Here is a 23,728-nt window from a genome sequence, read left to right as displayed (position 1 = left end):
TTTTTGCTTTTGTTTCCTTTGCCTTTGGAGACATATCTTGAAAGAAGTTGCTGTGGCCGATGTTGAAGAGGTTACTGCGTATGTTCTCCTCCAGGGTTTTGATAGATTCTTGCCTCACGTTGAGGTCTTTTATCCATTTCGAGTTTATCTTTGTGTATGGTGTAAGCTTAAGGGACCTTCAGACACCGTCAAGTTGACTAACATATGCACTGTAGGAATATAAGAAAAAGAAGAGAGGAAAATGAGCAGAAAGAATATTTCAAGAAAATGGCTGAAAAAATACCAAAATTTGATACAATATATAAATGTACAAATTCAAGGAGTTCAAGTCCGAGTAAAATAAATCCAGAGACCAGCATCAAGATCTAATTGTCAAAGGCAAAGAGAGAATCTTGAAAGCAATTAGAAAGAAACAAATCATCACATGTAAGTGATCCTTTGTAATAGTCTCAGCTGATTTCTCAGTAGAAACCTTGGAGGCCAGAAGTAGTATATTGATATATTCAAAAAGCTAAAAGAAAAAACTGTCAACTAAGAATCTTATATCTGGAAAACTGACTTTCAAAAATGAGAGAGAAATGAGAATATTCCCAGATAACCAAAAGCTAAAGACATTTGTTACCATTAGAACTGCCCTGTCGGGGGCACTTGGGTGGCTTGGTGAGTTAGGCCTTTGCCTTTGGCTCAGGTCATGATCTCAGGGTCCTAGGATCGAGTCCCGCATTGGGCTCTCTGCTCAGCAGGAGCCTGCTTCCTCCCTCTCTCTGCCTCTCTGCCTACTTGTGATGTCTCTCTCTCTGTGTCAAATAAATAAATAAAATCTTAGAAAAGAAAAAAAAAAAAAAAAGAACTGCCCTGCAAGAAATGTTAATTAGGAAATCCTCCCAGTAAAAATAAAAAAATGTTCCAGGGCACTTGGATGGCTCAAAAAAAAAAAAAAAAAAGCTTATGCAGTATTTACATTTTTAATTTCACTGCAGAATGGAACTATAGATGTATGAATGTTATTTATTTATTTTGGGGAAAAAATATCCATGCTATGGATACAAGTTGTTTGTCAGATAGATTTGTAAATATTTTCTCTAAATGGCTAAAGTATCTTAAAAACAACATTTACATGAAAGGTTGTGGAGTCCCTGAAGCCTTTCCTTGGTACCCTAGGATTATCAGACCACATTTGAAACCCACTGCTAGTGAGCAAGCTGAGTAACTGATCTCCAGCTGAGTAGAAGGGACTTCACAACTAACCAGACACCTTTTAATTCTGTAAATGAACTCAATGACTTAGTTGCATTGCTGGTATGCAAGGTTTTTGGAGCACTGGAGGCAGAGCTTAAATTGAAGAAAAACAAAACCATCGGGAGTCATCAAGTTCAGGTGAGGCAACAGAACAAAGAGAGAAAGTCATTATTTCCTGATAAGATTGGGGGTTTATTTGCTGGCTCGTGATAAAGCAATTTAAACATCAAAGAGAAGTGAGGAAGAACTGAACTCTGCAGTAACCCAGGCTTTAATAATAGAAGTCCCCCTCAAGGATTTTTGTTTTAAATAACATCAGCAACAACAAAAAACTCTTGCTGTTAAGAGAATTGGATTGTTTTCAGTGTATAAGGGCGAACTTTGCACATTTCCCTCAAACCACCCCCTGCTTCCTTTGCATTTGATTTATATACATTTCTTTTTTGTATACCTCATTAAACTAACCTCATTTGTTCATTTAACAGTGAATTTACTAAGTACCTGTTAAAAAGCTAGAAACTGGCTTTAAAATGTAATTCACAATCTTTTAAGGAAAATACTTAAGGAAGCATTTATAAAATCATGGACATATTTTATAAGTACGTATATTTATAAATTTAAAATAATACCATGAAATAAAAAATTGTTTCTTTGAACAGATCAACAAAACTGACAGAGCTTTAGCTACACTGACTAAGAACAAAGAGAGAAGACTCAAATTACTAACAACAGTTGGGACATTACTACTGATTTTACAGAAATAAACATGTTATAAAAGAAAACTATAAACAGTCGTCCATCAACAAATTAGGCAACCTAATTAAGAGGGACAAATTCCCAGAAACATACAATCTGCCAAATGAACTCATGAAGAAATTGAAAAGCTGAGGCACTTGGCTGGCTCAGTTGATGGTATATGTTACTCTTGATCTCGGAGTTGTAAGTTCGAGCCCCATGTTGGGTGTAGAGACTACTTAAAGCTAAATCTTAAGGCAACCCTCTTGGGTCCCCTTCTTCTTCAGGAGCTTTGTGCTATTGTTCAACAAACTTTGCTTTGCTGCCCACCAAAAAAAATTTAAAAACAGAATAATAAACAAACAAACAAATAAATAAAATCTTAAAAAGAAAAAGAAATAGAGAACCTGTATAGACCTACGACTGGCAAGGAGATTGAAATAGTAATAAAAACCTCCCAACAAAGAAAAGTAATGGACCAAGTGGCTTCACAGGTAGATTCTACCAAATATTTAAAGAACCAACACCAATCCTTCTCAAACTCTCCAAAAAAATAAAGAGAAAGGAACACTTCCTAACTCATTCTGTGAAGTCAGCATTCCCTGATACCAAAACTACATAAAGACACTATAAGAAAAAAGGAACTGTAGGCTACTATCCTTTGTGAATAAAGATGCAAAAATTCTTAACATAATACTAGCAAATCAAATTTAGCAACTTATTAAAAGGATTATAAACCACGACCAGGTGGGATTTAACCCTGAAGTGTGAAGATGGTTCAACTTATGAAAAACAATCAATGCACTATACCACGTTATTAGAATGAAGGGAAAAAAATTACAGGATAATCTCATGTAGCAAAGATATACGCAAAGTATCTTTGTAAAGATACTTTAAAAAATCAACACCCTTTTATGATAAAAAAAATACTCAATAAGCTAGGAATAGAAGGAAACTTCCTTAACATGATAGAGGCCATATCTGAAAGATTCACAGCTAACATCATACTTATGATGAAGTTCTAGAACCTAGGTGAGGTTCGGTGGGCTGAGGTCCGGAGCCGATGACCAAGAAAGAATTCTTGAGACATCTTTGGTGCAAAATGGTGGTTTATTAAAGCACGGGGACAGGACCTGTGGGCAGGAAGAGCTGCTGCCCCGGGTTGTGAGGGATGGCAGGTTATGTACCCTGCGATTGGGGGAAGGTGTGGGAAAGGGAGGTTTCAACGGAGCTTTCATATGCTAAAGAGGGCCTACAAGGTGCAGGGATACTGGAGGCTTGATCAATGTTGTCTTTTGGCAAGCCATTAACATCAAGATAGTTGGGAGATTCCTGGTGGAATGTCACAATCCTGCTATCAAGCGTCTTTGTTAGTGAGATTTAGGTATAGAAGAAACTTAACTTGACTTACATTTCTTTCTACCCCAGCCTCCTTCAGTTTTGTTCATGGAGGGGAGGGTGACATAAGTCTTGAGGAACTGAGTCATTTGCCTCTGGAAATTGTGCTATTGATAATGTAACTTCTTTGTTAAACCAAGGGAGACTCCTGTCTTGCGGGATTGTGATCTCAGCAAGTTAACTATTTGTTTTGGCAGTCAGGGGTACCTGAGGAATGCCACACACATCACCGAGGGGAGCGGATGGAGAGGGGGTGCAAGGTGCCAGCTTTTGCTTTGTCCTCAGCCAGCCTCCCGCTCCCTCATCACTTAGTGGTGAAAGACTGAAAACTTTACCCTTAAAATCAGATACAAGACAAAGATGCCTCCCTTTCCCACTTCTATTCAACACGGTATTGGAAATTCTAGCCGGAGCAATTAGGCAAGAGAAAGAAATGCATCCAAATTGGCAAGTAAATAAATTATCTCTATTCAGATAGTATGATCTTTTCTTTTTTTTTTTTCCCCCAGAAGAGAGAGAGAATGTGCACACATAGGGGTGTGGGAGAGTGGGCGGTAGAGGGAGAGGGACAGAAAGAATCCCAAGCAGGCTCTACTCTCAGCATAGAGGCTATTACGGGGCTCAGTCTTACAACCTTGAGATCATGACCTGAGCTGAAATCAGAGCTGGATGCTTAACCGACTGACCACATAGGCACCTGGTGGTATGATCTTATACATAGAAAACCCAAAAGATTCCACACACAAAAAAATTTTTTTAGAGTTAATGAATGAATTCAACAAAGTTGCAGCTACAAAATCAACCTGCAGAAATCACTTGCTTTTCTATACCACATCAATGAAAATCTGAAAAGAAAATTAAGAAAACAATTTTGTTTACAATAGTATAAAAAACAATAAAATACTTAGCAGTAAATTTAACCAAGAAGGTGAAAGACTTGTACACTGAAAACAACAAAATATTGCTGAAAGAAATTAAAGAAAACATAAATAAGTGGAAAGACATCCTGTGTCCATGGATTGGAATATTTAATATTGTTAAGATGACAGTGCTACCCAAAATGACTTACAGATTGAGTGTAATTATCAAAATCCCAATGGCATTTTTTGCAGAAACAAAAAAACCCATCCCCAAAATGCATCTGAATCTCAAGGGACTAGCCAAAATACTCTTGAAAATGAAGATCAAGTTAGAAGTCTCACACTTTCTGATTCCAAAACTTACTTCCAAGCTAGTATAATCACAATAGTGTGGTACTGGCATAAGAACAGGCATATAGACCAATGGAATAGAATTAAAAGCTCCAAAATAACTCCGTGCCTGTATGCTCAATTTTCAACAAGGGTACAAAGGTCATTTAATGGGAAAAAGATAGGGGGTACCTCAGTGGCTCAGAGGGTTAGGCCTCTGTCTTCAGCTCAGGTCATGATCCCAGGGTTCTGGGATCGAGCCCCGCATCAGGCTCTCTGCTCAGCAGGGAACCTGCTTCCTCTTCTCTCTCTGCCTACCTGTGATCTCTCTTTCTGTGTCAAACAAGTAAATAAAAATCTTTTTAAAAAATGGGGAAAAGATACTATTTTCAAGAAATGGTGTTGGGAAAATGGTGTTGGGAAAAATGGTCTTTTGCATTCACATGCAAAAGAATAAAGTTGGATCTTTTCCTTACACCATGGACAGAAAACACTCAAAATGGATCACAGACCTAAAAGTAAGAGCTAAAATTGCAAAATCCTTAGACGAAAACATAGGTGAAAGTCATTATGATATTGGATTTGGCAATGATTTCTTGGATGTGACACTGTTGCTTATTTTATGGGACGCTTTTCATCCTTGGCTCATGACCGTTACATGACAATAACAACCCTCAAACATGACCGCAAAAAAGGCTACTGGACATTTCTAAACATCCTCTATGTGTGTGGGGAGAACATTATGAAAATATTTATGAAATACATATGATAATATTTATGAATAAAAGTATTTGCTTTCTGAAATTTGTTTCAAAATAATTTGTGGGAGGGTAGCTGGGTGGCTCAGTGGGTTAAGCCTCTGCCTTCAGCTCAAGTCATGATCTCAGGGTCCTGGGATCGGAGCCCTGCATTAGGCTCCCTGCTCAGTGGGGAGTCTGCTTCTCCCTCTCCCTCTGTCCCCGCACTTGTGCTCTCTCTCTCTCTCTTTCTCAATAAATAAATAAATAAACAAAACTTGAAAGCATTCTTCAAAAAAATAATTTGTGGGAAAGGAAAAGAAAAGGGGAATATGAATAAAAATTAAGATTGGCCACTAGTGGCTGATCAGTGCCTTGGGCCTCATCATATTTTTTTCTATCTGTGAAATGTTTGTAATTTTCCATAATAACATGAAAAAGTAAAAAAGATGACAGATATATTTGAGGACTTTTGTTTTCAGCATGTTTGCGGCATTAGATACTCTGAAATTGTGCAGCTATATAATATCTAAAAATACTTCATTAAATATTAAAACCCACTTTAAATGATTAAGTCCACTAGCATCAGTAATGGAGCAAAGACCAAGCAGGTAAGCTAATTCTTGAGGCCCCTGGGTATCTGAGATATACAGTGGTCTTTGTGATCTGAACTGCATTGCACAGAGGGCATAAGGCCAAAGCCTTGAGTTTGCATAAAATGGAAGCATAATACCTAGACCTAGGAGAAGTATACCTTCAGAAAGGTCAAACTAGAAAAGAAATCCACCCTGCAGAGGCAGTCCACAAGAAAACATTGCTATCTTGGCCTACACTATGAATGGATATTTTTAAAAAAAGGGAAAAAAAAAGTCCCCTGAGAATTTGTAGCAATGGGCCAAATCTTAAGCTACTTGAGAGCTGAATCTATATTCTTTACCTGACCCCAAAACATGCACCTATAATGTAATTATGAGGATGGGTAATATCCCCAGATGTCTGAGAGAAGGAAATCAAGACTTTTCCAGATGAATGTACCCTCAACTAGGCCTCAAAAAATCCCTACAGGTAGATTGCCCAAAAAACTTAAAAAATTAGAAAACGAACATCAGTGAGCAAGCCATAGGTAACAGAACCAGAACCACAAAGACTTCAGAGATTATAATGATCAGAATTAAAATGAAAAATAATTCTGCTTGAAGTGCTGTAAAATGTTAAAAAAAAAAAAAAAAGATACTGAAAACATGAATAAGAATAGGAGACTATCAAATACTTAGGCCAGTTTGAAGAAGAACAAAATATTGCTTTTAGAAATGAAAAGAATCCCTAATCATTGAAGTTAAGAATTTGGATAGAAGATAAATACAACTGTACAGAGAATAGAGAAGATGTATCTGTGAAGAAATTATCTAAGATACAACACAGAGAGATGAAGACGCGGAAAGCATGTGAGCGCTAAAAGACGTGGAGGAGTGGAAAGAAGGCCCATCAGCGTGTACATGTGTCTTCCTGTTTCCTGTAAATGGAGCAGCCTTAGCCAGAGCTTAGTAGTGACTTTTTTTGTAGGATTAACAGGATTTAATTCAGTATCAGTTTTTTTTTTTTTTTTTTAAGATTTTACTGATTTGACAGAGAGAGAGAGAGAGAGAGAGAGAGAGAGCGCGCGTGTGCCCACACAATCAGGGGGAGGGGCAGAGAGAGGGAGAAGCAGACTCCCCACCGAGCCGGGAGCCTGATGTGGGGCTTGATCCCAGGACCCTGCGATCACGACCTGAACTGAAGGCAGAACTTAACTGACTGAGCTACCCAGGCACCTCCCAAATCACTCATAAATTGCTGAGTTTGGGAAGGCCAGGATAGTAGCTTGAATCTCACACACTTCTGTTGAGGACAAATGTAATTTAGGGAAGCCCTGTTACTGAGCAGGGAGTGGGGGGAGCACAGAGCTTATCCAGTAGGGTTGAAGAAGTAGTGTTGAAGACCTTCCCAGAGGCAGCCCATGAGACCAAGCACTTCAGAGGGCCACTTCAGTGGCTCGCAGTGCCTACTGCCCCCTTTACTGTGGGGAGACACAGAGACCTCTAACAGGCACCAGGGAGGCAAGGTGGGCTGGAGGAGCTTCCCCACCAACGTGCTGTGTCTCTGCCTAAGTATCCCCCCTCACACAACACAGCCACACATCCCTAGGCAGAGCTGAACATCCCTGTCTCTCACCACCTCCACTCTTTCTTAAGTGGCCACCCTCATCCCTGTCTTGGGCTTCAGACAGTGAGCCTGACTCTGGCCCTCTGCTTTGTGTGGTTTGAATTCCATTGACCAAACTCCTTACCACCATTCCCTGCTTCTAGACCTAAGTCCCTCAACCTGCAAGCTTTAGTACAATTCTTACCATTTGGGGTTTCTTTCATGGAGATCTCTATCTTGGATTTGCAACTGCCTAGACTTTCTTATTTTTCTTCTTTTATGTTGATAAGTGTGGTTCAGGGGGATTTTGAAGAGTGAGCAAATTCATTCTACTTTCTGTGTCCAAACTTTTTTTCTTAGCAGTTTCTTTTCTTTTCTTTTTTTTTATTTTTAAGATTTTTATTTATTTATTCGACAGAGATCACAAGCAGGCAGAGAGGCAGGCAGAGAGAGGGGGAAGCAGGCTCCCTGCTGAGCAGAGAGCCCGATGTGGGGCTCGATCCCAGGACCCTGAGATCATGACCTGAGCCGAAGGCAGAGGCTTAACCCGGTGAGCCACCCAGGCATCCCTTCTTAGCAGTTTATTGTTTCTTACATCAGCTCTAATGTAGAACCAAAATGTGAGCCTAAGTTGTTTACTAGCTTTATCACCTGGGGTAAATTGCTTAATCTCATTATGCTTCATTTTTTCTGCAACATAGAGATTTTAATAGAATCCACCTAAGGGTATTATTATGAAGATACAGCAAGGTTTAAAAAAAACAAAAAAACAAAAAAACAAAAAAACCCTCACAAAACTTAAAGGCATTGAGAACAATCCCCAGCAAGTATCAAGTACTTAATAAATATTAGCTGTTATGATTGGCATTGGGTAAAAAATTTTCCAAATACACATGATTTTATTTTTATCTTTATTTAACCCTGTAACATGGGTATTATCACTCCTAATATGAAGAAAGACATTGAGACACAAAAGGGTCAAATAGCAAAAACTCTCAAGGTGAGATAAAACTTGGGTCCATCTAGATCGGCTATGGCTTTGTTACACATAGAATAATGGGTGTATGTTTCCTGCTCTAATAAGGGTTATGGGCGAAGTTACATGTGTTTGGCTTTGCTGACATCATCTATGATAATATTAAGCATGACACCGAGATGTGAAAAAATTCTAAGTGTAATGACTCATGTGTCATTTAATGCTCATTACACTTTGACTTCATTCACAACCAAGAACAAATTCTTCCCTCGGCAGGCAATAAAGTGTTTATAGTAGTCAGTAATGTATCATGGGAAAGGGGTCAATCACTGATGAAGCCCTCTTCCAGTTTTATAGCCTGGCAGATTCAGGTAAGGGTGGAGAGGCCCCTGAATTGCATGATAAACTTGCTTTTATTATTAAGTCGATAAATTTTTATCAGCTACCTATTGTGTTCAAGACTCTGAGAGAGGCAATGTGTAGGACATACACAAAGGGGGAGGGCATTACTTTCTCACAATTTCCATTACTGACACCATAAGGTCTTTAGCTTCTCAGGTTCAGGGTCTGAAGTCAGCTCTAACTCCTACAATATTCTGTCAGTTACCAGGTATTGTAAAGTCCTCCTTCACAATGTTTCCCTCATGCCCCTTCCCTCAAAATTTTTTCCTCCTTTGTTCTAGCTCAGTGGTTTTTGGTTCATTTCCAAACTGATTTCTGCCATAACCCTCATCCATTCTATATGTGGACAAATCAGTCTTTTTTTTTTTTTTTTTTTTTTTTTTTAAGATTTTACTTATTTTTTTGACAGAGATCACAAGTAGGCAGAGAGGCAAGCAGAGAGAGAGAGAGGAAGCAGGCTCCCTGTTGAGCAGAGAGCCCGATGCAGGGCTCAATCCCAGGGCCCTGAGACCATGACCTGAGCCGAAGACAGAGGCTTAACCCACTGAGCCACCCAGGCGCCCCCAGATCAGTCTTTTTAACACTATTTTGACAATATCATCCCTTTACACTAAACTTTAATTTCTCACTCTCAAGATTCCCTTTTGACCTGTCTTTTCCTGGCTTCACTTTCCTATGGTGAATCATTTCGCACACTAAAGTCCTTACTCCATTTTTCTGTGCCTTGTCCACCTGGCCAAACCGTGTTTTCAAAGTTATTCGACCTTCTAACCTCTCTCTTTAAGAATGGGAATTCTTTGTGAATAGGAAAGCCATGCCCACTTGTGGCTTTGATCCTGCTACATTTGCAGAATGCAGTCTTAGGGGTCCCTGGTGTTGCTGTGCACTCCTTCCAGGTCCCTTACTGCTGTTGGGAGGACAAATTTTCCCTCCACCAATTCAGATCCCGTGGGGTGGGGGAGGAGCTTGAAAGTTACCTGACAACTAATTAAAGTAGAAAAGATGTTTGTGAGGTTTATATACCAACTAATGGGGGCAAAGAGGGGCAGGAAAGAGGACTTCCACTGGATAACAAAGGGCTTTTATTTTTTTTTTATTTTTTTTTTTTAAAGATTTTATTTATTTATTTGACAGACAGAGATCACAAGTAGGCAGAGAGACAGGCAGAGAGAGAGAGAAGGAAGCAGGCTCCCCACGGAGCAGAGAGCCCGATGTGGGGCTCGATCCCAAGACCCTGGGATCACGACCTGAGCCGAAGGCAGAGGCTTTAACCCACTGAGCCACCCAGGTGCCCCAACAAAGGGCTTTTAGAGAAACAAATGAAAGTATGACTGTGATAGTGCTTGTTTATGCAATTTCTTATCCAGGTGTGAGTGTTGGTCTTTTTCCTAGCAGTGAAGCTCCCCTGAGAGGGGATTTATGGTGTTTTACTCTCTGAAGGCCTTGCCTTTAGTCAGAGATAAGGGAAACTCCAAGAAGGCTGCTTTCAGCATCAGTTGTCTCTCAAATGTCTTCAGTTTAAAATAATATTCATACGAACTCTGTGGGGCTGGGTGGTGATGTGGGGAACAAAGGCAAAAAGAAATGTAGGTAAAATTAAATTTTCTTATAACCTGTAGCCCACTGACAAATACTTGGGGCAGGCAGAGTACAACAGTCCTCCAGGAACTCCCATGTGAATGCCTTGCTAGAGGGAAAAACCACCTTAGCTTGACAATAGCTAGGCCGCCAGGATTCTGTGAGTCTGCATTAAAATCCTTTAGTGCCTGAAAATCCTTTTGGAAACTTCCCCTAGCTTTACCTCCCCCAATTCCATAGTATATAGTCAGTTGCTCCTCACAATCCCTTGGCAGTCCTTTCTGCCTGTAGCTCCTGTCCCCGGGCCTTAATAAAAATACCTTTTTGCACCCAAGACATCTCAAGAATTCTTTCTTGGCCTCTGGCTCTGAACCCCAACATTTCCACATTAGGTATTAACATCCTTTTTGTTTTCTTAGGGCCTTGCATAGTAGGCAGAATAATGGCCTGCCGAAGATGTCATGTCCTTTTTTTTTTTTTTTTTTTAAGATTTTATTTATTTATTTGTCAGAGAGAGAGAAAGAGAGAGAGACCAAGAGAGGGCACAAGCAGGGGGGGAGGCAGGCAGAGGGAGAAGCAGGCTCCCTGGAGCCTGAGCAGGGAGCCCAATACAGGACTCGATCCCAGGACCCCAGGCCCGTGACCTGAGCGTAAGGCAGACACTTAACAACTGAGTCACCCAGGCAACACTGCTGTCATGTTCTAATAGTCAGAAGGTAAATGTGTTATTTTGCCTGCCAAAGGAGAATTAACTTTGACAATGAAATTAAGGTTGCTAATGAAATGACTTTAAGGTAGAAAGATTACCAGGGCTTATCCAGTGTGTCTAAAGTAATCACAAGAATGCTTTCAAAGTAGAAGAGGGAAGCAGAATAAAGATATGGTAACAGAAGCAGGGTCAGAGTGATGCTCTGCTGTTGGCTTGGAAGCAAGAGGAAGGGGACCATGAGCAAGGGATGAATCTGGCCTTTAAAATCTGGAAAAAGTTCCAGAAAGGAATACAAACCTGCTGGCATCTTTGATTTTAGCCCAGTCAGGCCCAGTGTGGACTTCTGACCTATGGAAATGTAGAATAACACATTTTGTTGTCTTAAGCCATTAAGTTTGTGGGAATTTGTTATGGCACCCATAGGAAACAAATAGAGGTCTATTCCAGGGTTAAGTCCCTTGTCTTTGCTTTCACACGATACCTTCAGCAGATCCTCCAGCTTCAGAGAGAAAGTGTACTTCTTTCCATTTTCTTTCTTTCCCTTATGAAAACACTTATCTGCATGAGGACTCATCCTCACTCCCTTCCTTTCTGCCATAATTTAAAAAAAAATTTCCTTTTCTAATGCTAATTCCTCTGGATTCCATTTCCATTCCCTTCTTAAGGGACCTAATTATATCAGTTAACTACCTTTTCTTCTCTGTGACTTGTCCTCTTGGCATGCACACATGTTCCAGCCTGCCTAACTTAACCAAATAAGAAATATACTCTTTGAACCCCAAGATGGGGTTTTTTTAAAAAGATTTAAAAATTTTTTTTTTATTTATTTGACAGAGAGAGATCACAGGTAGGCAGAGAGGCAGGCAGAGAGAGAGGAGGAAGCAGGCTCCCTGCTTAGCAGAGAGCCCGATGCTGGGCTCCATCCCAGTACCCTGGGATCATGACCTGAGCCGAAGGCAGAGGCTTAAACCCTGAGCGACCCAGGTGCCCCCCAAGATAGTTTTAAGAGACGCTCCTTTCTCTTACCTTCTTGTTATAGTGAAACCTTTGGTAAGAGTTATCTACACCCTGTTTCTACTCCTTCACTTACTCATCAGTGTTCAAGTCCTTTATAGGCTGATCTTTCTCTTCTGGAGTTCATCAAAGGTCTCTAGTGGCTCTGAAAAGAGCCAAGGGGGAACACAGTGCCTACAGCCACCTGTACTGTTTTTTATTTGCCTTTTTTAAAATGGTTTTTATTTGGGAGTAGTGAAAATAAATATACTTGGACCCATTACAGATGTTATATATGTAACCCAAATGCCCCCAGGTCCGTAATAGGCCCTGTCTGAAACCCGGACTTGTAAGGGGAAATTGACCCTGAGAAGTTCACCACTTGGAGTAAGCGCTGAGGAAGGTACTAAGTTCTTACCAGCTCCTTGCCCTTGGTGGTCAGGCTGGAGAATAGACTGAGAGCTCAGGGCAGCTGGGAAAGTCTAGGAAGGTATTAAAACTCCTATGAGAGAGAGGAAGAGAGCTTCTCGTTGGTGTCTATGGGAGCTTTGATAGTAGAGTGATTGTTTCATGGAGTTACAAGTCCAGGAGGTTTGCTCCTTTAATGAGAATACTGTTTTTGATTTGGCTTTGGTTGCCATTCTTATAAGCCATACCGTTTATCCGCATTAAGCGAATTTGTAGCCTTTGCCTGTGTCTGTTGCTGACTTTCCACCAAACACGAATACCCTGGCGAAAACCACACAGGCAAGTCCCTCACTGGTGTGATTATTGGAAAGGTATATTACCACACCCTCCTCCCCCCAAAAAAGAAAAACTTCCCATTATTTTTGGAGTTTTCAAGAAGTGAGGCTTCATTGATTCCATGAAAGAGCCTGTCTGCTCCCTTTCCCTGAGGGCATCTTCCCTATTTGTCTGTCCATGCCTGTCGCCTACAAAAGCACATGGTGACACCTTACTCCTGCCAGGGGCTCATTTGAGATCTTCAACCTGTGTTTCACAGGTGTGGACTCCAGATGGCCTCAGAGCTTTCCATTAGGATTGTAAAGAAATCCTGTTTTTGATAATTCTGTGGTTTGATTGGAAGGCTCGTAAAATATGAGTGACTTCAACTAGCATGGAGACAGCCCAGCAGATTAACGTTCTTCAGAGAACCAGTCTCCTGCTTCCTTGTTCTGCAACCTAAGAAATTTATAGAGAGAAATGGGAAAAGGCCTTACATAGGAAATTTATAAATAAACAGCAAATGATCATTAAGCATTAAAGAAGTTTACTCTCACTAAATCTAAGAGATGTAAATTGAAACGCTGCCATTTGTTATCAGATTTAAAGAGATTAAAATTATTATTCTATCCAGTTTTTGTGAGAGCTCAGGTGAACAAGTGACTTTTTTTTTTAAGACTTTATTTATTCATTTGAGAGAGAGAGAGAGAGATCACAAGTAGGCAGAGAGGCAGGCAGAGAGAGGGGGAAGCAGGTTTCCTGTGAGCAGAGAGCCCGATGCAGGACTCAATCCCAGGACCCTGGGATCATGACCTGAGCCGAAGGCAGAGCCTTTAACCCACTGAGGCACCCAGGCGCCCCAGGAAGGTCATCTTTATGTTCCTCCTTCCCTATACTCTGTGACATAAAACCTCAAACACTAAAAGAGAAGACAGGGCATTTGAAGATGATTAGCCCAAAATAAAATGCTGACTTATAAGCTAAAATGACACATTTCTTAATAATGCAATGCATTCATGAAAGGCTGACTCTAATCTGAATTTATCAAACAGAATTTGATGGCAGTGATCAGCTTTAGCGAGTAGTAGAGTGAGAATAGGAATTAATGTAATTTTAGCAAGCATATACACTGATTTATCAATATGAAAACAATCAAACTCCTTTAAAAATTCTACTAAAAATAAGGTAGAAAATTTTTTGTTTTAGTCATTTTTAGCCCTATTTTAGGTGAGGTTCTGTCTTTAAGTATTGTCATATATTTTTTACTGACTAAAACACTGGCATTTTATTGATTTACTTTTTTAAACTTTTTTTTTTTTTAAGATTTTATTTATTTGCCAGAGAGAGAGAGAGAGAGAGTACACACAAGCAGGCAGAGAGGCAGGCTCCCTGCCGAGCAAGGAGTCCCATGCGGGACTCTATCCCAGGACCCTGGGATCATGACCCTGGGATTATGACCTGAGCCGAAGGCAGCAGCTTAATCAACTGAGCCACCCAGGCGTCCCTGATTTACTTTTTTTTTTTTTTTAAAGATTTTTATTTATTTATTTGACAGAGATCACAAGTAGGCAGAGAGGCAGGCAGAGAGAGAAGAAGGGAAGCAGGCTCCCCGCTGAGGGGAGAGCCCGACGTGGGGGCTCGATCCCGGGACCCTGAGATCCTGACCTGAGCCGAAGGGAGAGGCTTTAACCCACTGAGCCACCCAGGTACCCCCTGATTTACTTTTTTAAAAAAGGTTTTATTTGGCGGGGGGAGAAATAACAGAAGGAGGGGGTGGTAGGCAGAGGGAGAAGCAGGCTCCCTGCTGAGCTAGGAGCCCCTCTTGGAGACTCGATTCCAGCCCCAGGACCATGACTTGAGCCTAAGGAAGATGCTTAACCGACTAGCCACCCAGGCATCCCTTACTGATTTACTTTTTTTTTTTTTTTTTAAGATTTTATTTATTTGTTTGACAGACAGAAATCACAAGCAGGCAGAGGCAGGCAGAGAGAGGAGGAAGCAGGCTCCCCGCGGAGCAGAGAGCCTGACTCGGGGCTTGATCCCAGGACTCTGGGATCATGACCTGAACCGAAGGCAGAGGCTTTAACCCACTGAGCCACCCAGGTGCCTGTTACTGATTTACTTTTAAACAAAATTTTTTTTCCAATATAAAAGTTGTATATCTGCACTAAAAATTTAGAAAATTACACTAAAATAGAAGAAAAAAAAAGAACCATAATGTCACAACCCAGGAAAAAAAATTTTTTCTTATATTGCCAGCTATTTTCTTTCTTTCTTTCTTTCTTTTTTATTGCCAGCTATTTTCTATGCATAAGGTTTTGGTTTGTTTTTGTTTTACATATTACACAGTGCTATATTCAACCTATTGTCCTGTTTCTTTTCTAAATGTGCTTTTTATCAATTTCATGTATATTTTTTCCCCATTTTTACAAGTCCCCTCTTGGAATTGCCTTTAGAATTTGCTAGCAATTTAAAAAATCTTTACTGACATCAGTAAAATTTTGTTCTTTAGTGGGTGTTTTTAAATCTTGCAAGCAGTTATTAAGAGTCGTCACTGAAAAATTTTTCTCAGTCCTGGTCTAAAATGACAAATATATTTGTATACAGGTCTTTAAGCATCTTTTAAAATTTATTTACTTATTCTTTTAAAGATTTTATTTATTTATTTGACACAGAGAGAGAGATCACAAGCAGGCAGAGCAGCAGGCAGAGAGAGAGGGGGAAGCAGGCTCCCTGCCTAGCAGAGAGCGATGCGGGGCTCGATGCGGGGCTCGATGAGGGGCTTGATCCAAAGACCCTGAGATCATGACTTGAGTGGAAGGCAGAGGCTTAACCTACTGAGCCACCCCTGAAACTTACCCTTTTTAAAGTAGGCTCCACACCCAACATAGGGCTTGAACTCAAGACCCTGAAATCAGGGGTCACACACTCCACCAACTAAGCCAGCCAGATGCCTTGTGATTAAAGATTTCCTGTAACGGGTTAAGAATTAACAGTTAAAAAAAAAAAAAAGAATTAACAGTAATTACTGGTGTTGCTTTAAATAATTTGATTTTTGTTTGTAAATGCAAACCAGAAAGTAGATGTAAGTATTAATTTTCAAGGGTATCTGCAACAGGCAAATTTTGGGAAAGTCATAAACACTCATAAAGCCTGATAACCAAAACTTTTCTTGAATATGCACACTTTCCAGCTTTCCCACACGAACAGTATTACAGAGAAGTATTTATTACAAGAGTATGCAGGTACACATGGGTGACTCAGGCGGTTAAGCCGCTGCCTTCGGAATAGGTCATGATCCCAGAGTCCTGGGACCAAGTCCCATCTCGGGCTCTTTGCTCAGCGGGGACCCTGCTTCTCTCTCTGCTTCTGCCTGCCACTCTGCCTACTTGTGTTCGCTCTCTCTCTCTCTGATTGATAAATAAATAAATAAATAAAATCTTTTAAAAATGTGTGCAGAATACACTCAAACCTTTCGTAGTAACATTTTCATTCAACTCGTCCCTCGCCCTACCACCCCCACCGTCTTAGATTCAATTCCTTAAGTTATTGTCTTGAGGAGTAATCACCTAATTTCTTAGAAGCTCATTCTATAGAGACCTACTTGCTCTCGGGGTGGACAACGTGTTTGATAGGAAAAAACCCCCTCGGTGTCAGCGTCCCTCGGAGCTTAGGGCGCGGGACACAGGCAGTGAGCAAATCCATCCAGGTTCGAGCTCGTATCCATCAGCCCCGGTACCGTCCTGTGATTACCAGGGCTAATCACCACTGTCCCTTTCGTACAGACCCTGCAAGGCGGGAGTTTGGGGGTTGTCCATGCGCGCTCCGGGAGAGTCAGCTCCGTGACTTGGGTCCCGCAAGAGGGTGGCCCTCGAGCCAAAGCCCCGTTTCGTTTCCTGGCCGCCCACCCGCGCGCGGTTCCGCGACGGGCGTAGGGCTCTTTATCGCGGCCAGGCAGGCGGCGCTACTCCTCTCGTCGGACCCCGAGGGAGCCGCCGCCCTGTGCTCTCCCGGCCTGCGGCGGGGGGATAACGAAGGCGAAGCCAGCGTCGGCGCTGCCGGCGCTCTCCTCTTCGCAGCCCTGGCCGCCCTGGCCCGCCGCTCCCGACAGTTACTGTGCCCCGGCCGGGCGTCTTCCCGGGCCGCTAGCTGCGCATGTGAGTGCCGGCCAGGCGGGAGCGCGCGGACACCGTGGGTGGGCTGTCCGCCGAGCGGAGCGCGTGGGTCAGGGCGGGTCGCCCGGCGCGGTGGGGGATGGGGTCCGCTGTGCGCGCCGTCGGTGTCCTGAGTCCCGCACGGTTCGACATCGAGTCCAGAGCTCGCGGGAGGCAAGAGGGAGTCCCAGACAGTCCTGCAGAGACTGGGAGTCGCGGGAAGGAAGCCGCCTGGAACGGAGCCAGGGAGATTTTAGAAAAGCTCTTCCCGATTTACAAAGCACGGTACAGACGCTTGATGCTATTGTTAAGAGCTGCTTCCTTAGGGTAAGTTTGGAAGGTTTGGCTGACTCAGCGTCTATATAAACGATTGTTAGTGCTCTGCCTCTGGGCACACGGACTCTGAGATCGAAGACCTCGGTGGAACTGAACCTCTATTAAGCTGAGTGAGTACATGGTGAAAGCCATTTGGGATGTGTGGCTTGAAAGATCTGGTGGGTATTGCACGGACATTTGATAGAAAATAGAAAACTTCAGTGGAGGCGACTAGGTTTTAGTTAGTCCTTCCCAATTTCATTTGGAAATGAATGTGAAATCCAAACTGAAATTTCAGACCGTTTTTTTCAGAAACCAATGCCTTGGTGCAAACTGATTTTGTGTCCGGTGGTGTGTGTTAAGAACTAGACGGTAAACTCCTGCCTTTCTCCAAATGTATGAAACAAGAGTTGATAGATAGTAGATGGGTAAAAACTTAACTAAGCACAGAAGTTACTACAAGGTAGGAGACAAATTTGTTAATATTAGTACTTTTAAAAGGATTAACTGATACATTTCGCCTTTTTTCTTAGCTCTAGGGTAGGTGTGTGTGTGTGTGTGTATATACACACATATTATGTATATATACTTTGAAAGATTTTATTTGTTTATTTGACAGAGAGAGACACAGCAAGAGAGGGAACACAAGCAGGGGGAAGTGGGGGAGGGAGAAGCAGGGTTCCAGCCTAGTGGGGAGCACCATGTGGAGCTGGATCCTAGTACCCTTGGATCATGACCTGAGTGGAAGGCAGATGCTTAACCCACTGAGACACCCAGGCGTCAGGACATAAAGTTTTGTCCACAACTTTTGAATGGCTTGCTAAAAAGTTACTGAGCTCCCTTTTGTAATTTTGTGTGTGTGTGTGTGTGTGTGTGTGTGTGTGTATAGTTGGTTTTTAATGATTGACTTCAAAAAGTTAACCAGCGTATTACAATTATTATTAAACATAGTACTAGAGCAGGGCACCTGGATGGTTCAGTTGGTTAAGCGTCTGCCTTTGGCTCTGGTCTGGTCATGATTCCAGTGTCCTGCTCAGCTTAGAGCCTGCTTCTCTTTCTCCCCCTGGCCCCCACCTATGCTCTCTGTATCTCAAGTAAATAAATAAAATCTTTGAAAAAATAATACTGAAGAAGTTACAACAATAAAGAAAAACACAAGATCAAAAAAAATTAGATTGTAAATTTACAGTTACAAAAGTAACTGTAATGTTGCCTAGTTTTATTTTCTTGCCTAGCAGTGGAAATATAAAAGATCATTCCACTTTTAGAAAGAAACAGATTTATAGTATAAATGTGTGTTGGTTATCTTTGTTCCAGCCCCAGTGCATTCAGCAACAACTCCCTTAGGAAACACGCTCTTTTGTGTTAAGATGCTGTTAAAATACACTTAGAGCCAAAATCTATTTCTGCATTTATTTTTATTAAGCATCCATGAAACATTTGAGGTGAGCATAAGTATTCCAAGTGGAAAATAAAATACAACCAAGTGTAAAGGGAAACACGTTAAAATGGACTTGGACAGATGCTGTGCAAATTAATGTTGCCTCTGGAAGCCATAATAAAAAGGGATGATCAGTCATTCTGGCATCCATGTAGTGCATGCAGTAGTGCATTTTCTAGGACCGTTCACTGTAGTTGCAATTTTCCTTACCCTAAGGGTAATAAGAAACCCTTGTGGTGCCTGAGACCTTTGGTCACACATGCTGTTGTTTGATGGTTTGGGGTTTATTAAGGGATAAATCTAGATTTTATAGATGGATGGATGGATCTGATGTTCTTTAAATACCTGTATTTGGGGTGCCTGGGTGGCTTAGTCGTTAAATGTCTGCCTTCAGTGCCGGTCATGATCCTAGGGTTTTTGGGTTGAGCCACATCAGGCTCCCAGGAAGCCTGATTCTCCTCCCACTTGTCCTGCTTGTGCTCCCTCTCTCGCTGTGTCTCTCTCTGTCAAATAAATAAATAAAATCTTTAAAAACAAAACCAAAATACCCTATATTTCTCTCTGTCAGGAGTTTTTGATAGAAGTTTGGCAGCAGTTAAAGGTTATATCAATAGGGAAGGCTTAATCTGTGTTGCTTACTGGGGTGATAGGTTAGGGTTGAGATTTTTTTAGTGAAAATTAAAGAACCTGAATAACCATTGTCTCTATAGGATATAGGATACATGGGTCTACCTACAGGAAGCTAAAATTTGTCCTTTAAAATATCAGTTCCCAGTTCACTCTAGGTTGTGAACCAGTGATAATAAAGTGTCTTGATGGTTCGGACTTTATTTTTTTCCCGCAACACAGAGCTCACATATCCTACAGTTCATCTACTTAAAGTGCGGTGTGTAGAACCATCCCATTTCTTCATCCTCTCCCCTCGAAACCTACTGGCAGTTACTCCCCCTTCTCGTGCCAGGCTCGCCCCCATAGCTTTTTGAAGCAGGTATTCTACATTGCTGAGAGACCGTTAGAAAGTGGGTATCTAATTTTTGAACCACACTATTAGCTTATTCATAGAGATAAATATTCATTCAGAGAATCCTAATGTGGGACGTTAATAGTGTCCTGGTTGTTTAAAAACCCAGGTCGGGGGTTGTGAGTAAAGCAAAATTGCAGTTCTCATCGCGATTCCAATGAAGTTTTGTTTTTGATAGAAGGGTGGAGCAAAATCTTGGCAAGGTCGGAAACCCCACTGAATGAGGTTTCTTGCACTTTACTGATCACTAGCCCGATCTTTTTGGGTTTGCAACTGAAAAAAATCTTACTACTCTTTAGATAGAAGCTGACTGGAGATTAGTACTTGGGGTCAGGTAGCATTAGGTCGTTGTCATTTCACTGGTATTAAGTTCTTCGAGTTAACTGGAAGGGTAAAATTGGAGGAATGTTCCCTGTAGCTACAAACATTGTATTCTGACACAGAGGTAGATACTATCCCCACCCCTCAGGGAGATGTGTTCCATCTTACCTCAAAGAATGCTGTCCCAACCCAGAGGCAAATTAAAGTGTTTTGAATTTTTCAACAAAAAGCAAATTGCTGTTTTTCTCCCTTCACTATTTCCACCCATGTAAGTGATGTGGTTTTCAAACATAGGTGAGGTTTATTTGTTGGGATGAGGTCTGGAGCCAATGACCAGGAAAGAATTCTTGAGACATCTTGGTCCAAAATGGCAGTTTTATGAAAGCAGGGGACCCCCGGGGGCAGAAAAAGCTGTGCAGGGGTTGTAAGGAACAATTGATTATGTACTATGGGGTTGGGGGAGATGAGGAAAAATAAAGAAGGTTTTCAAAAGAATTTTCATATACTAAAGAGGACCTATAAGATCCTGGAGCCCTTGCCATCATCAAGTTAAGGTTTTTCCCTCTAGCAAGACATAAACATTAAGAGAGTTAAGGGCTTTCAGAAAGAATGTCACACAAGTCCGTCCATGAGTGGGGGGTTGGGGAGGGGTGTGGTTTGCAGGATGTCAGCTTGTGCTTTGTCCTCAGCCAGTCTTCTGCTCCCTCATAAGGAAGAGGGCAAATCACTTCTGGAGAACAGTTTTACAAAAGGGAAGCTTCTTGCTCTTCCCTCTCAGTGTAATAGTGATATGGCTGTTAAAGCTTGGCTTTTAGGAGTCTCTCACAACCTTCATGTCATTTGAATTTCAGCTAATCATAAATATGCCAGAGTAACAAGAAAGAGATGTTATGGTTGTGTCTATAAAACACAATAAATGTGTCATAAAACACATATAACAAATGTATTATAAAACAATGCTTTCCAGAGTGCATACAGCGGTGGTTGGGTTTGTATAGCTCTTGCTGAAGTTTTCAAGAACACTGATGACATTTTTAATTTAATTTAATTTTTTAAAAAGATTTTATTTATTTATTTATTTGACAAAGACAGAGAGACAGTGAGAGAGGGAACACAAGCAGGGGGAATGGGAGAGGGAGAAGCAGGCTTTCGGCGGAGCAGGGAGCCCCATGCAGGGCTTGATTCTAGTACTCTGGGATCATGTCCTGAGCTAACGGCAGACGCTTAACGACTGAGCCACCCAGGCACCCCCACAGATGGCGTTTTTTAAAAAAGTTTTTTTTTTTCCCCCCGAGAGAGAGAGAGAGAGAGAGAGAGAGAGAGAACGAGAACAAGAGAGCACAAGTGGGAGGGCAGAGGGAGAGGGAGAGAGAATCTCAAGCCGACCCTGTGCTGAGTGCGGAGCCGGACGCAGGGCTGGATCTCACAACCCTGAGATTACGACCTGAGCTGAAACCAAGACTCGGACGCTCCACGGACTGTGCCACCCAGACAGCCCCAAAGATGGCATTTTAAGTCTGACATTATGCTTATTATAAATACTGACAAAATATTGGGGTTCTTTGATTACTGATTCTTATTTGCTGTTTTGAAGTAATTTTTTAGGCTTCCTGAAAAGTTGTAGAAAAATATGGTACAGAGGGTTCCCGTAACATCTTGTGAAACTGTAGTTAAATTGTCAAAACGGATAGATTCACATTAGTGCGATATTATATTACTGTTATCGAAACTATAGACTTCTTCATTCAGTGGCTTTTCACTATTCTTTTTCTGTTCAGCATCCAGTCTATGAACTTGTGAAGAGTACTGGTCAGTTATTTTGTAGGCTGTTCCTCAATTAGTACTTGATGTTTTCTCATGATCCCATTGAAGTTACGCATTTGGGGCAAAAAAATACCGGAAGGAATCTCAGTGCGTCATGTCCGGGGCCTGTGATGTCTTTTTGCTGATGTAAACCTTGATAAAGGTGCTGTTTGCCTGGTCCCCAGTGGAAAGTTATTTTTCTCTTTGTAATTAGTAGATATCTTGGAAGAGAAACTCGGGCTGTGTGAATATTCTGTTTCTTCTTAAACTTTTATTCACTAATTTTGCATCCGTTGGTAGAACTGGATGTACATTGTACTATATTGTTCTTATTTATTTAAAACATTTTATGTATTTATTCGAGAGAGCATGAGCTTGAGCATGAGCAGGGAGGGGCAGAGGGAGAGGAGAGAGAGAATCTCTGAGCTTAGCATGAAGCCCCCGACTTGGGGCTCGATCCCACACCTGTGAGAGCACCACACGAGTCGAAACCAAGAGTCAGCTGCTTAATCCACTGAGCCACCCAGGAGCCCCTGTAGTTTATTGTCCTAATGGTGGTCGAACATTTTTTTTTTCTCATTTCTTCTATGTTTACTTATTAGAATTTTTTCCCCATTTATTTATTCAACTATTTGTATCAGTACGGATGCATGGATAGTTGTTATTTTATGGGTTGTTATTTAACTTGCTGCTCAAACTCTTCCAGCTTTGGCCACTAGAACTTTCTTTCAGGTTGGCCTCTGCCCTTCTACCATTCCACTTGCCCCCTTATCCCAACTCTAAAAAGCTTTAATCTTACTTGCTGGTACCACGGAATGCTCTAGGCTCATTTTGTATTTTCTATGTCCTAACCCTGGAATCAACCATTTCTCTAAGACACTGTGGTTCTTTTTTTTGAGAAACCAAGATCTGGGCACTAAGTATGTTACTGGAGTTACTTTGGGCTTTTTAAGTTTAATAAATTTGTGACCTAGCAAGTGCATGGGTACAAATGGGATAATGCTTTTTATTTTTTTTTAAGACTTTATTTATTTATTTGACAGAGATAGACATAGTGAGAGAGGGAACACAAGCAGGGGGAGTTGGGTGAGGGACAAGCAGGCTCTCCACTGAGCAGAGAGCCTGATGCAGGGCTTGATCCCAGGACCCTAGGATCATGACCTGAGCTGAAGGCAGCCACTTAACCGACTGAGCCACCTGGGCGCCCCAGGATAATGCTTTAAATATCAAACATTATAGAAGACCTCAGTGTAGTTGACAGTTTAGGGTTAGTCTCTTATGGGAAATAAATAAAATTGTCAGGGTTTCGAGTTTTTAAAAGTTCCCAGTTTTTCTCAAATAGTGACCTGTAAGTGCTTACAAAACAAACAGAATGAACACAACAACTTTAATTTATTAGGCTCTAAAAGGAAAGCAGGAGTTTAATTGTTGTTGTTAAGTAGCTTAGTTAAATTACATTTTTGACTAATGGCTGAATATATGTAAAGGGGACATCTGCATAGGTCCTATCTTTGTGATGTGCAAAATGTCTTTAAATCATAAGGATAGTAGAGGGTTAACTTTGGGTGCAAACAGAGGGAGTCCTAGGGGTGTTGTCTTGTGATAAATAGAAGCAGTAGGCTGGAAGGATAGGAGATGGATAAAAGATGAAAAAGACAGGTGGGTGAGAAGACAGTTCCAAGGTTGTGTGTCTGCAGGACTTAGATAGTAGGGAGCACAAGATCAAGGGGCCGAGGAGGCCAAGGACAAAGATCTTCTATTTGGATTTTTGAAATTTACTGCAGCTGCCAAGATCCTAAACTTTACAATTGC

The 23,728-nt window shown here is 41.4% G+C and overlaps 1 protein-coding gene across 5 annotated transcripts in view; it reads left to right on the top strand.

The window, feature by feature from the left end:
- Positions 1 to 23,728, top strand: part of ABCG2 (ATP binding cassette subfamily G member 2 (JR blood group)) — a 166,263-nt gene that overhangs the window by 56,363 nt on the left and 86,172 nt on the right. Inside the window, exon 1 of one of the 5 annotated variants that reach the window (XM_080797461.1) lies at positions 14,428 to 14,567. The exons of 1 other annotated variant lie outside the window; for it this stretch is intronic. Coding sequence is in view for 1 of the 4 variants with exons in the window: in XM_080797460.1 (XP_080653586.1) it covers positions 17,116 to 17,342 (227 nt within the window). In the remaining 3 variants the exon portion in view is untranslated. 3 more of the 5 variants (XM_080797464.1, XM_080797460.1, XM_080797462.1) reach the window with 3 other exon arrangements.

The sequence above is a fragment of the Martes martes genome (assembly GCF_963455335.1).
Source record: "Martes martes genome assembly, chromosome: 2".
Taxonomy (NCBI): domain Eukaryota; kingdom Metazoa; phylum Chordata; class Mammalia; order Carnivora; family Mustelidae; genus Martes; species Martes martes.
The sequence above is the reverse complement of the archived record's forward strand: the minus strand, read 5'-3'. Positions and strand labels throughout refer to the sequence as shown.